A 14,261-nucleotide genomic window follows, 5' to 3' on the forward strand; every position below is an offset into this window, starting at 1 on the left:
GGGTTTGGGTGAGCCTCACTACTTACGTACAGTGTGCTGCTCCTCTGGTCCCCAGGCCATATGGAATGCCATATCTTCTCCACAGACTGACCGCATCTGCCTATTTTTATAATGCAAGGGACACTATGAAAGCATCTCTCGCATGCATCATAATTCATGCCAGAAGATGTAGTCCATAAATGCAGGTACAGAGAAGTTCTCACTTCCCCGCACTAATTTCCCGATTCCCGGTAATTTAGCCAGTCAGCGCAGTCCTGCCGCGTGCTGCTCCCACAGCCAGGAGTATTCTGCACCTGCGCAATAGTGCTGCGCAGGTGTAGTACGCGCCCGGCAGCGGAGTGTGTGCCTGACTGGCTCAACTACCTGGACCCATAGCAGAATATCCAGGTGGCTGAGGAGGACAGTGAGGGACTGATTAGCCTGAAGGGGGCTAAAGGAAGACCCAGGTATGTATAAAAATTTTTTAAATTTTATCTGTCTCAGGTTCACTTTGAGAAACAGTAGTACTATTCGCTACTAGGGATGGTCGCTGGATTCCGCGGAAGTTAGATTTCTGTGATTCCGGACGGAATTTGATGATTGCTATATCACTATGGCGGAATTTCCACGAAAAAAATTTTGAAATTCCGCGGAATTGTACGGGATGCAAATTTTTTTGCCACCAAACTCATTTCTGCCTAAAAATAATTTCTGCTCGATAGGCTTCCTTATTCCTTCCCTCCTCCCCGACCTATGTATACGAGTTGGCTTTTGACATCCTACAAATCCCTAAGCAAGCTCATTTTTCTCTTGGATATATCACAATGGTACATGCTAGGCTGGCTTCAGCATGTAGCATTGTAGTGTGTTGTGTTGGTGGTATAATGGTTAGGATAGCAGCCTACCAAGCGGTAGATCTGGGTTCGATTCCTGGCCAATGTATGTGAGTTGGCTTTTGACATCCTATAAATCCCTAAGCAAGCTCGGGGGAGGAGGGAAGGTGAAAAAGGACTAAGGGAACAGTCAATAGGTACTATGGGCTACCATTTAGCATAAACAAGGTACCATTTGCGATTAATTTTTCCGTCGGAATCCGGAATTCCACGGAATTTCGCAAAAATCCGGCGGAAATTTCATAGCGACGGAATTAAGCGCTGGCAGAATCTGCGAATTACGGCGGAACGGAAATTGCTCTTTCCGATCATCCCTATACGCTACATACGCACTCCCCACAGAGCTGCAAGGAATCCACTGAGAAGGTTGTGCACATTAACCACTTGAGGACCACAGTCTTTTCGCCCCTTAAGGACCAGAGACTTTTTCTCCATTCAGACCACTGCAGCTTTCACGGTTTATTGCTCGCTCATACAACCTACCACCTAAATTAATTTTACCTCCTTTTCTTGTCACTAATACAGCTTTCTTTTGGTGCTATTTGATTGCTGCTGCGAGTTTTACTTTTTATTATATTCATCAAAAAAGACATGAATTTTGTCAAAAAAAATGATTTTTAACTTTGTGCTGACATTTTTCAAATAAAGTAAAATTTCCTATACATTTGAGCGCGAAAGTTATTCTGCTACATGTCTTTGATACAAAAAAAAATAATTATTCAGTGTATATTTATTAGATTGGGTAAAAGTTATAGCGTTTACAAACTATGGTGCCAAAACTGAATTTTCCCATTTTCAAGCATCTCTGACTTTTCTGCGCACCTGTCAGGTTTCATAAGGGGCTAAAATTCCAGGATAGTACAAATACCCCCCAAATGACCCCATTTTGGAAAGAAGACATCCCAAAGTATTCAGTGAGAGGCATGGTGAGTTCATAGAAGATTTCATTTTTTGTCACAAGTTAGCGGAAAATGACACTTTGTGACAAAGAAAAAAAAAAAAAAAAAAAAAAAAAAAAAGTTTCCATTTCTTCTAACTTGCGACAAAAAAAAAAAAAAAAAATGAAATCTGCCACGGACTCACTATGCTCCTCTCTGAATACCTTGAAGTGTCTACTTTCCAAAATGGGGTAATTTGTGGGGTGTGTTCACTGTCCTGGCATTTTGGGGGTGCCTAATTGTAAGCACCCCTGTAAAGCCTAAAGATGCTCATTGGACTTTGGGCCCCTTAGCGCAGTTGGGCTGCAAAAAAGCGCCACACATGTGGTATTGCCGTACTCAGGAGAAGTAGTATAATGTGTTTTGGGGTGTATTTTACACATACCCATGCTGGGTGGGAGAAATATCTCCGTAAATGACAATTTTTTTTTTTTTTTTTTTTTACACACAATTGTCTATTTATAGAGATATTTCTCCCACTCAGCATGGGTATGTGGAAAAATACACCCCAAAACACATGATACTACTGAGTACGGCGATACCACGTGTGGCACTTTTTTGCACCCTAACTGCGCTAAGGGGCCCAAAGTCCAATGAGTACCTTTAGGATTTCACAGGTCATTTTGAGAAATTTGACAAAAAATAAAATCTTCTATGAATTCACCGTACTCCTAACGGAATACCTTGGGGTGTCTTCTTTCTAAAATGGGGTCATTTGTGGGGTTCCTATACTGCCCTGGCATTTTAGGGGCCCTAAACCGTGAGGAGTAGTCTTGAAACCAAATGTCGCAAAATGACCTGTGAAATCCTAAAGGTACTCATTGGACTTTGGGCCCCTTAGGGCAGTTAGGGTGCAAAAAAGTGCCACACGTGGTATCGCCGTATTTAGAAGAAGTAGTATAATGTGTTTTGGGGTGTATTTTTACACATACAGATGCTGGGTGGGAGAAATATCTCTGTAAATGACAATTATTTGATTTTTTACACACACAATTGTCCATTTACAGAGAGATTTCTCCCACCCAGCATGGGTATGTATAAAAATACACCTCAAAACACATTATACTACTTCTTCTGAGTACGGCGATACCACATGTGTGACACTTTTTTGCAGCCTAGGTGCGCTAAGGGGCCCAACGTCCTATTCACAGGTCATTTTGAGGCATTTGTTTTCTAGAATACTCCTCACGGTTTAGGGCCCCTAAATGCCAGGGCAGTATAGGAACCCCACAAGTGACCCCATTTTAGAAAGAAGACACCCCAAGGTATTCCGTTAGGGGTATGGTGAGTTCATAGAATTTATTTTTTGTCACAAGTTAGTGAAAAATGACACTTTGTGAAAAAAAATAAAAATCCAATTTCCGCTAACTTTTGACAAAAAATAAAATCTTCTATGAAATCATCATACACCTAACAGAATACCTTGGGGTGTCTTCTTTCTAAAATGGGGTCACTTGTGGGGTTCCTATACTGCCCTGGCATTTTACGGGCCCAAAACTGTGAGTAGTCTGGAAACCAAATTTCTCAAAATGACTGTTCAGGGGTATAAGCATCTGCAAATTTTGATGACAGGTGGTCTATGAGGGGGCAAATTTTGTGGAACCGGTCATAAGCAGGGTGGCCTCTTAGATGACAGGATGTATTGGGCCTGATCTGATGGATAGGAGTGCTAGGGGGGTGACAGGAGGTGATTGATGGGTGTCTCAGGGGGTGGTTAGAGGGGAAAATAGATGCAATCAATGCACTGGGGAGGTGATCGGAAGGGGGTCTGAGGGGAATCTGAGGGTTTGGCCGAGTGATCAGGAGCCCACACGGGGCAAATTAGGGCCTGATCTGATGGGTAGGTGTGCTAGGGGGTGACAGGAGGTGATTGATGGGTGTCTCAAGGTGTGATTAGAGGCGGGAAATAGATGCAAGCAATGCACTGGCGAGGTGATCAGGGCTGGGGTCTGAGGGCGTTCTGAGGTGTGGGCGGGTGATTGGGTGCCCGCAAGGGCCAGATTAGGGTCTAATCTGATGGGTAACAGTGACAGGTGGTGATAGGGGGTGATTGATGGGTAATTAGTGGGTGTTTAGAGAAGAGATGTAAACACTGCACTTGGGAGGTGATCTGATGTCGGACCTGCGGGCGATCTATTGGTGTGGGTGGGTGATCAGATTGCCCGCAAGGGGCAGGTTAGGGGCCGATTGATGGGTGGCAGTGACAGGGGGTGATTGATGGGTGATTGACAGGTGATCAGTGGGTTATTACAGGGAATAACAGATGTAAATATTGCACTGGCGAATTGATAAGGGGGGGGGTCTGAGGGCAATCTGAGCGTGTGGGCGGGTGATTGGGTGCCCGCAAGGGGCAGATTGGGGTCTAATCTGATGGGTAACAGTGACAGGTGGTGATAGGGGGTGATTGATGGGTAATTAGTGGGTGTTTAGAGGAGAGAAGAGATGTAAACACTGCACTTGGGAGGTGATCTGATGTCGGATCGGCGGGCGATCTATTGGTGTGGGTGGGTGATCAGATTGCCTGCAAGGGGCAGGTTAGGGGCTGATTGATGGGTGGCAGTGACAGGGGGTGATTGACGGGTGATCGACAGGTGATCAGGGGGGCTAGATGCATACAGTACACAGGGGGGGGGGGGTGACCAGGAGGGAGTAGGGGGCAGATTAGGGACTAAAAAAAATAAATAAATAAAAAAAAAAAAATAGCGTTGACAGATAGTGACAGGGAGTGATTGATGGGTGATTAGGGGGGTGACTGGGTGCAAACAGTGGTCTGGGGGGTGGGCAGGGGGGGTCTGAGGGGTGCTGTGCGCGATCAGGGGGCAGGGGGGGGGAATCAGTGTGCTTGGGTGCAGACTAGGGTGGCTGCAGCCTGCCCTGGTGGTCCCTCGGACACTGGGACCACCAGGGCAGGAGGCAGCCAGTATAATAGGCTTTGTATACATTACAAAGCCTATTATACATGTTACATGCGGCGATCGAGTGCTAGTAACCCGCCGGCGCTTCCGAACGGCCGGCGGGTTACAGCGAACGGTGGGCGGAGCCAGTCCCCGGCGGCTGATCGCGTCACGAATGACGCGATCGCCGCATAGCCACTCCCGCAGCCGCCCCCGCCGATGGGCGTATTGCGGTCGTTTGGGCCCGGACTTTGCCGCCGCCCATCGGCTGGGGGCGGTCAGGAAGTGGTTAAACACAGAGGTCTTGTCTATCACCCATCAACCTGGTTCAGATTGTACATGAAGAATGTATAACAGAGGCGGAATGGCCTCATTCTCCTGCAGAGTACCTGCACATCACTCTTACATGTACCACAGTTACATTGCCTAGGACTTGATAGATGTTCTTTGTTCCTGTCTACCTTCTACAAGTACTTTTACCAAAGACTAGTTTCAGTCTAGGAGTAAAAGTATTAGAGGAAGAAGATCCGCCGGATATCCAGGTAACTGGTATTGTTTAAAAGGGAATGAATATGGCAGCCTCCATATTCCTCTCACAGTTGTCTTTTAAAATTCCTAAGAGTTGGCAGTTAAGAGATGCATTTCATGGTACATACTTTCAATCAACAAGCTTGTAACATGCATATTATAGGAGTCTGAGTTAAGGAGTCGGAGGCTCCTAACCTCAGGAGTCGGAGGATTTCCGTACCGACTCCACAGCCCAGTTAGTGATGATAGCAACGGTAAATTTAGTAACTTTGCATTATTTTTAGTAAATATGAAAAATTACGCAAAATTTTACGCAATTTTGAGTATATGCATCATTTTTGTAATTACAATTTTTGTAAGTCAATTTTTATTATGCATAATTACAATTATTTTTCGTGTAATTATGACAGTGGCTGGATAGTGTACTGGTTAAGGGCTCTGCCTTTGACATGGGAGACCAGGGATCGAATCCTGGCTAGGTCAAGTACCTATTCAGTAAGGAGTTCAAGGCAAGACTCCCCAACACTGCAGGGTGGCCTCTTGAGCGCGTCCCAGTGGCTACAGCTCTTGAGCGCTTTGAGTCCGACAGGAGAAAAGCGCTATATAAATGTTTAGATTATTATTATTATTATTAATATTATTATTATTATTATTCACACAATTCCCACAAATTAAGCAAAATTAGAAAATAAGTTAAAACTAAAGTAAACACAAAAGTACGTGTAAATGCAAAATTACAAGTGTTGGAAATTACGATTTCACATAGTAGTACAGTATTATGGTGCAAAACTACACAAATGTGAAATTTTCGACTCATCACTTCAAAGCATGGCTGCTGCTGTGCTCACATGTGACATGCCCGTTGTGCCCCCAGTATTGGGTAGACCTCCAAACCCAGTATATATAAGACAGACGTGCCCCCAGTGTTACGTAGGTTTCCCCCCCCCAGTATAGATAACCAGATATGCCCCCCCCCCCCCCCGCCCCAGTACAGGTTGCCAGATATTGCCAAGTATAACTTCCCCCATGGTATTAGTGTCCTGAGCCCCCCCCCCCCCCCAATCTATTATCAATTTAATTACAAAAAAAAAATAAGTATGAGTTAATTGTGTAAAAGTAATGTATGTGTACATGAAAAATGCTTTAGGGTGTAGTTTTACTATTTGGCCACAAGATGACCACAGTGATTTTTTTTGTTTATGCGACCTGCAAGCGTCCGGAAGTACGCTTGCAGGAAGCACAATGAGGCTGGGAAAATCACAATGATTGCGGTGTTTCTCATAGAAGCAGCTGATCATTGCGGGGGCTTAGATCAACGAATGGGAACGGTTTTTCCCGTTCATGGATCTTGAGGCGATCGGTTGGCGCCGTCCCTGGTGTTAACAGGGTTAAAAAAAAGGGACGGAGAAATCTGCACCGCTGGGGGTAAAGTGGTTAAATATGTATGTCAAGAGAGTATATTATTATATTTTTTTAAATTATAAGCTTGTAAATAGTGATGGACGCAAATTGAAAAAAAATGCACCTTTATTTCTAAATAAAATATCAGCACCATAAATTGTAATAGGGACATCATTTAAACGGTGTAATAACCGGGATGAATGGGCAAATAAAATACAGGTAGTGCAGATTAGGAAAGTTGTATTTTTGAGGAATAATTGTATTATTGAACAACAACCATGTTCTCAATGAACCCAAAAAACTCATTAATATCAAAGCTGAATGAAACAGCTTGGAGTAAGACAACATGCATAAAGAGGATGATGTGGTCAAAATACTCATTTGCCTAATAATTCTGCACACCCTGTACATGAGTTTTAATTACGGTAGCATATATTAATTTCAAACTATAATGACCAAAAACTGAGAAATAATGTTTTTTTCAATTTCTTTCTTAATCTTCCTGTTAAAATGGATTTAGAACAAAATAATTCTTAGCAAAATGTACCACCCAAAGAAAGCCTAATTAGTAGCAGAAAAAAACGAGATATAGATCAATTCATTGTGATAAGTAGTGATAACGTTTTTGGCGAATGAATGGGAGGTGAACGTTCCTCGGATGCATAAGGTTTTCGACACTGTGGGGCTGAAGTGGTTAAGGATCTGATTAAAAAAAAAAAAAAAAACCCTCACCAGTAAAATTACATTGGCAAGAGTTTTTCAAATTGCAAGAGCTTAGAAAAGCAATGCTAGTGGGTTCCAGGCCTAAAATTGAGGTGGGCACCAGAGCAGAAGTTGGGAGCTATAGATCCTGATTGGTACTCCAATGACTGCTATCAAAAGCAAACTTCCCTTTGGGGAGATTTCTCTTGTTTTTTTTTTATAAACAGAAAGCATGTTGATCAACTCAATAGTCAAATAGAGCTCTAAAAAAAAAAAAAAAAAAAAAAAAAAAAAAAAGTGTTGATTTTATTTGGGCATTCCATTTTCCTCCTACTAAAAATACAGATACGGTAAGTTAATTGGCTTCCTCCTAAAATAATCCACATAGGACTTTGGTAGGGATCAGATTGTGAGCCTTAGGGACCAGGGCCGGTTTTGTACTTTTTACCGCCCAAGGCCAATGTCACCAGCCGCCCCCTTTCAGTATAGGTAGCGAGATGACCCCTCCCTTCAGTATAGGTAGCCAGATTACCCCCCCTCCAGAATAGGTAGCCAGATGACCCACCCCTCTTTCCCTCTAGTATAAGTAGCCTGATGACCCCTTCTCCTCCCCCTCCAGTATAGATAGCCAGATTACTCCCTGAATCCCTTCCTTTCCCACTCCTCCCTTTCAGTACAGCTTGCCTCCACACCGCACCAGCCATCAGTGTCACTCACTTCTCTGCTTATCTCCAGTGTAGAAGCTTCCTCTTCCCCTCCGTCTCCAATGCTGCCAAAGTCCGTAGCCGCCCGCCACAATGCCAACGTGCACAGATAGCATGGCGGCCACTGCACAGATAGCTGGCAGCAGGGTACTCGTGGTCAGAAGCTGCCTGATCTCCCTGCATTGCAGCATTTGCAAGCTTGCAAATGCTGCATCAGATTAGTCAGCTTCTTTGGTGCCCTTGCTCCTGTGGTGCCCTAGGCCATGGCCTAGGTGGCCTAGGCCTAAATCCGGCCCTGTTAGGGACAGTTAGTGAAAAGACTATATACTCTGTAAAGCCCTGCACAAGATGTCAATGCTATATAAATACTAGGGTTGTGGAGATGGTGCAAAAATTGTCCGACTCAGACTCCTTAGGTTATGAAACCTCCGACTCAGACTCCAGGTACCCAAAATTGCTCCGACTCAATGTCCTCGACTCCTTAGTCTAATTTTTTTTAAAAGCTAAGGATTTGGTTTAAAAAGCATCCGACTCCGACTCCTCACTTTATTAAGACCACTGACTCCAGGTACCCAAAAATGCTCCGACTCAGACTTGATATAGTACTAAACAATAATAATTAATAATAATAGATTACATTCATGTCACTGTGTTAAGGTCCCAGGCAAAGAAGAAGAAGAGGTCAGTGCTAGATACATATTTTTTTAGAATAAATAGATGTATTTATTATATAAATTTAAGTAAAGTGTTAATTAGAAATAATCCCTGAGATGCTAACAATTTGAAGCCGATGCAGATTAAAATTTATGCAGTGTTCTCCCCATACTCTTTTAGCCAGGTGCTCCACCCAGCTATTTTGATGACCACCTGGCTGTTATCTGCTCACCTCCTTGTCTGCTGTAAGCAGAGAAGCTCCAGCCCTGCATGATCTAATCTCGCCCCACCCGGCTACTTTTTCATGCCACACGGCTACTTTTTCATACCACCCGGCTGAAGAAAAAATTCTGGGGAGAGCACTGATGCAACTTGGAACTTGGCCAATAAAAGTAATCTGCTTCTGCATTTGACTAGTCCAACTCCAAAGTGCAGAGCTTTAAATAAAATTAACTTACGGTAGTTAAAATCAGGGTGTCCATACATCAGTAAATTATCGATAACCAACCAATGCAATCATAATCAAATCTGGAAAATACAGATGCCGCAACAGAGCTACCCAATCATTTTGATTGATTTCCAGACGAAATGGGTCAAAAGAATTAATCAGGCATGCCAGAGAATCATGGTCGCATCGGCTTAATCTGTGTGCAGCAGGTAATGTTTGATTCATAGCAAACGATGGTCCCTTGGCTGCCCCGCCCCACAGGCCTGCAGGGAAAATTGCATGCTCACCTTTTATGCTGGTGCAATTCCTCACCTCCTTTGATACTTCAAGGGCCCGCGACACCACTACATTGTAGCGTCACTACTTGCACCATTGTCACAGGCGCGCGTGTGTGCGTGATACACTTAGGGGGCCGGCAAGTTCGGGGCTAGGATGATTTCCAATAGATTTAGATGTCATGCTGAAATCTATTGGGAGACCATGTTCAGTGTGTGGGCAGGCAATAGATCCATCTCTGATTGAATCAGAGGGGATCTATCTAGTTGCAGATCGAGTAATGTATGGCCACTTTCCCACTGACCATCTCTACTCCAGATCAATTAGATTGGAAAGGTTTTCAGTCTTCCCCAATGTAAATTAATGTGTACGGGAGCTTAGTACCCATTCAGATAAAATGAACTGGGGGGGGGGGGGGAGGGGGGGGTTGGGAAGCTGTAATCTGATTCATAATTTCATTTACAACGCTGAAAATAAAAATACTGGGGTCATATATATCCAAGTGAAGGTTGAAAAATTAGTCAAACATTACAAATAATTAATTCTGCATGCTAAATTATGCGTAAAATAACTTCAAATGTGGCTCTGATTAATAATACAATCCACTTGCACAACTTGATTTTCTTTTAAAAATACAAGCTCTTCTCCACCAATGCTTACAAAAATGAGGCAGGAGCAGTACACATGTACTCAGTGTTTGCAGATGTTATCAGCATGTCAAATATGCCCAGGAGTTTAGAGGTTAATTTAACCCTGTAGAAGTAGTGGTGCTGGCTACATAGCATATTTTAGCAGGGATCAGCACAGGCTGCAGCTTGTTACTACCTGTATAAGCACAGTCCAACAACAAACTGTACACACTGACTGTCATACCCATATCTTAGAATATGTTCGCAGTGACACGTAATGCACTGATTAATATAAATCATGATATTGTAATGGTATGTTCACATCAACACATTAGCGGTGCAACGTATCGGCATAAATCGATACATCCAGTGCTGCAATGCATAATGTGCACGTTAACAGTTGCAGTGATGCATAATTTATATGTACTGTATGCATCAGGCCACATGTATTACGCTTTATGGGTTCTTATAGGCGACAAGCAACTATGCAGAATAATAAAAAGGTACATTGGGCTCTATTCTCAGTGACTTCCCGCATGCGGTAAAGTACATGCGGGAAGTTTGCGACCAAAACATCAGCAAGTTCACATTCACAAAATGTTCCGCATGTTTTTTCCGCGTGCGGAAAAGTGCAGCATTCATGCGGAAAAGTTTCCGCAAAAGTCTGTATTTTCCGCACACAAACATCAATTTACAAAACATTTCAGGCTCCTCATTTCAACATTATTTACCTTTTTTTATCACCTACAAGTAGTGGGTGATATATTCTGCATCCCATTGACTTTAATGAAGTCTGGAGGCTTAAGGGCTGTGCTTGCTGGACTTATGGTACGTACAGACATACGATAACGATCGTTCGTTCTGAACGACGAACGATGTTAATGGAGGTATCGGCCGATGATCGTTTGAAGAAAGGCTACTTTTAACATCGTTCGTGTACGAACGATCTTGGAACGAGCGTTGCGTGCGCAACATGATGTATAAACTGATTTCAAACACAAGTGTCAAAAAGAACTGTTTGAGCATGTGCAAAGCTTTGAGAACGAACGATCGATCAACGACCGATCGTTGTACAGACATTACTTTTTGAACGATGGTCGTTGGAAAAGATCTGGCAGAATGGATCGTTCTTTACCAACGACATATCTCGTTGGTCGGTCATTTTAATGATCGCTCGTGCACTTTTTACGAACGATCGTCGGGCAATGCCGTCGGTAACGATCGTTTTAAACGACTATAGTCGCATGTCTGTACGCACCCTTAGGCATTTTTTTTTTAAAAATACTTTTTCATGCGACCTTTTTACCGCATGTTTTAATGGCTGTTTCCGCTTGTTTTGTACCGCATGCGGAAAATTTTAGTGAATGTGGAAAAAATGTGGAGTTTACCACTGGCGGAAATTTTGCGGTAATATATTGCAGTACTTTGGCTCCTTTGAGAATAGAGCCCATTGGATAAAAATCAATAAAGAAACAAAAAAAAAAAAAAAACAAAAAAAAAAAAAAAAAGGGAAGTGTTGTCATTTCAGAGGAAAGCTTCACAAAACTAAACTGATAAGTGAGCTGATGCACTAAAGTATGGCAACGTTGCCATGCGCAGAAAGAGCTTGGCAATTTTACCCATACTAGCAAGGATGGGGGGGGAGCACCGCCATCAACTCATTAGCAGCACATGCGTTACAACAGGGCTATGGAGTGTACAAAAATCATCCAATTCCTCAGTTTATGAAACCACCGACTCCAGGTACCCAAAAATTGCTTTGCCTGACTTCACAGACCTGGTTACACCAGAAATGCGGCCATTACCATGGTAACATGCGTGACGCTAACAGGCTGACAGCCACAGCCAGTGCTCCCCCTGCGATAGTAACGGTAAAACTGTTGTGCTCTCCCTGCACACAGTAACTTTGCCATACTTTAGGTGCATCAGGCCCATGATGACAAGCTTACATAGGTAAGCAGTCCTAGCCCTCTTTCAGACAGATGGCTTAACCAGGGCTGTGGGTACAAAAAACATCCGACTCCAACTCAGACTTCTCAGTTTATGAAACCACCAACTCGACTCCAGGTACCCAAAATGGCTCTGACTCCTCGACTCCGAAGTATGATACTTATCAGGGCTGTGGATTTAGTACAAAAAGCATCCGACTCCAACGTTCATGAAACCACCGACTCCAGGTACCCAAAACTGCTCCGACTTCTCAGCTCTGGGCTTAACTGCACGCTTGTCGGGCAATTCAGCGCCTCATCTGCTGATCACAAGCGCAAATAAAGTACAACCAAATGGCACAGTTTCTGACACCATCCATGCCAATTCACAAGCAGTTGCATTACCCACCTGTATAAGTAATAAAAAGTCACAACATATAGCGTCAGGGCACAGCCACTGTACTTGCCCGTTTACTGTACTTTCCTTTATTTATTGTAAGGGTTCACAAATAAGTGCTTTCCCTATGCAAATGAAGCAATCAAATGCAGAAAAAAAAAAAAACTTTACTGAAAAGTATATAAAAGACAAAACATTTGTATCTGACAGATCAAACCATGATAGGGTGGGGATGGGGCTGAAAAATTCAACAGGTAAACAATTCTGTTTATTGTGGGAACTGATGTTACAAAGCAAACAAATGCTTGTTATCCCCTCAAATCGAAAATAATAGACTTACTATTAATACTACACAAACAATGAATCATCTCATGAGTTTATTTTCAGTTCACGCTTGCACTTTACAGTGTGGTGCATCTATCAAGACCAATGTAAAGTAGACTGGACCAGCTGCTCAGAGCAACCAATCAAGATTCAGCTGTTAAATGAAACAAAAAATTCCAACTGGCAGTTCTGGGCACCCGCACCAACGTCTCTCTGCCTTCCTTTGCACCTGTCATGGTAAATCAGTACTGAACTGTCTCTAGCATAAATGTCAACTATAGTGGGGAAGTCTAGAGTTCCACTTTAACACCTCACGTACGTCTATATTGGTGGACGTCTCTGCTACAAACACAAGTATGCAGAATTAAAATAGCCAACTCCATACCGCTCACTCACAATGCCAGGCTGTAGAACACTTCCATGCCCAGCAAATGCCATTTTAACCACGGGCAAGAGAAACCATAACAGGAAGCCAAGTATGCCAAGCCTCCCCATGGATGACTACACGTCCCAGCATGCCACATTAGCCTCCGGGTAACGGAATATCCTAGGCTTGGTGTCTCTTCAAAAGTTGTAAGGTCGCGAGTTTATAACGCACCGAACAAGCTTATCATGTTTCCGAAAATGATAGCGCCCCCTACCTATATTCACCACAACTGACCACAGACTGATTACTATTTACAGTCGAGCCCTAACTAGTACTACGCGTCAGCTATGTAGGTACGCGTCCGCTGTGCTGTCACCAGTCAGGAGACGGGACGCTGCAGCCGCTTCTCACCTTTCGGTGCTGAAGGCTGCGCCGTTGTTTCCTCAAATGTCAGCCTGAAGTCCAACTCGTCAGAAGAAGCGCAATGTGCGGCAGTCATCGATGCCTGAAGCCCACACACCGCTTCCAGACCACTCCGCGCCCCTTTCCCGCTCTTCCCCCGGCTGCTGGCTCTTCTCTCTAACCTCACGCCAACTTTCTCGGTGTGTGGAGCGGACGGGCCTCTCACCCCCTCCTCCCTCTACTGCTCATCAGCCCTACGTCCGCATCACGTCACTGGCCCGCCCCATTTCTGTCAACATGATTTCTTAGCTGCCCTATTAATCAATGTATATGTCCTGCCGCCGCTTACAGTTCTAGTGAGGCTCAGCTTGTGAGCGCGGCTGTAATAACCCTTATAACTTGCGGTGTCAGTGTCTGTGTAGCGGGCAGACTCCTGGAGAACCATAGGGACGACGAGGCCATGTTGTTGAAGTCTAGTCCAAACCAGGCGACGTTTCTGCCCGCCTCTAATGAACTTGTATACAGTGTTGTCTGCAGGGAAGAGGCTCAGGTGCTGTGCTGTCTGACAGGAATAGAAGAGCTGGGCTTCCAGCACAAACGTACCTCATGAAAACAAGAGGGCATTTATATGGCCCGTTTCCACTACTATATTACATTTCGCATACATTTTACTGTATGCGGATTTCCGTGCTTTTTTTTTTTTAATCAGAAATTTAAAGCAACTTTTTGTATGCAGCCGTCAATCAATACATGCAGAATGTATGCGTGCTTCAGCATGCAATGATCATAATTTTCCT

General features: G+C 43.8%; 1 protein-coding gene across 1 annotated transcript in view; it reads right to left on the reverse strand.

Moving 5' to 3' along the window:
• Window positions 1-13,711, reverse strand: part of NFATC3 (nuclear factor of activated T cells 3) — a 118,632-nt gene extending 104,921 nt beyond the window's left edge. The window contains exon 1 of the mRNA XM_068261611.1: window positions 13,474-13,711. Within this exon, the coding sequence (XP_068117712.1) occupies window positions 13,474-13,561 (88 nt within the window). The 5' untranslated portion in view covers window positions 13,562-13,711. The remainder of the gene's footprint in view (window positions 1-13,473) is intronic.
• Between the last annotated feature and the right edge of the window lie 550 nt (window positions 13,712-14,261).

This window comes from Hyperolius riggenbachi, chromosome 11, assembly GCF_040937935.1.
Source record: "Hyperolius riggenbachi isolate aHypRig1 chromosome 11, aHypRig1.pri, whole genome shotgun sequence".
Taxonomy (NCBI): Eukaryota; Metazoa; Chordata; class Amphibia; order Anura; family Hyperoliidae; genus Hyperolius; species Hyperolius riggenbachi.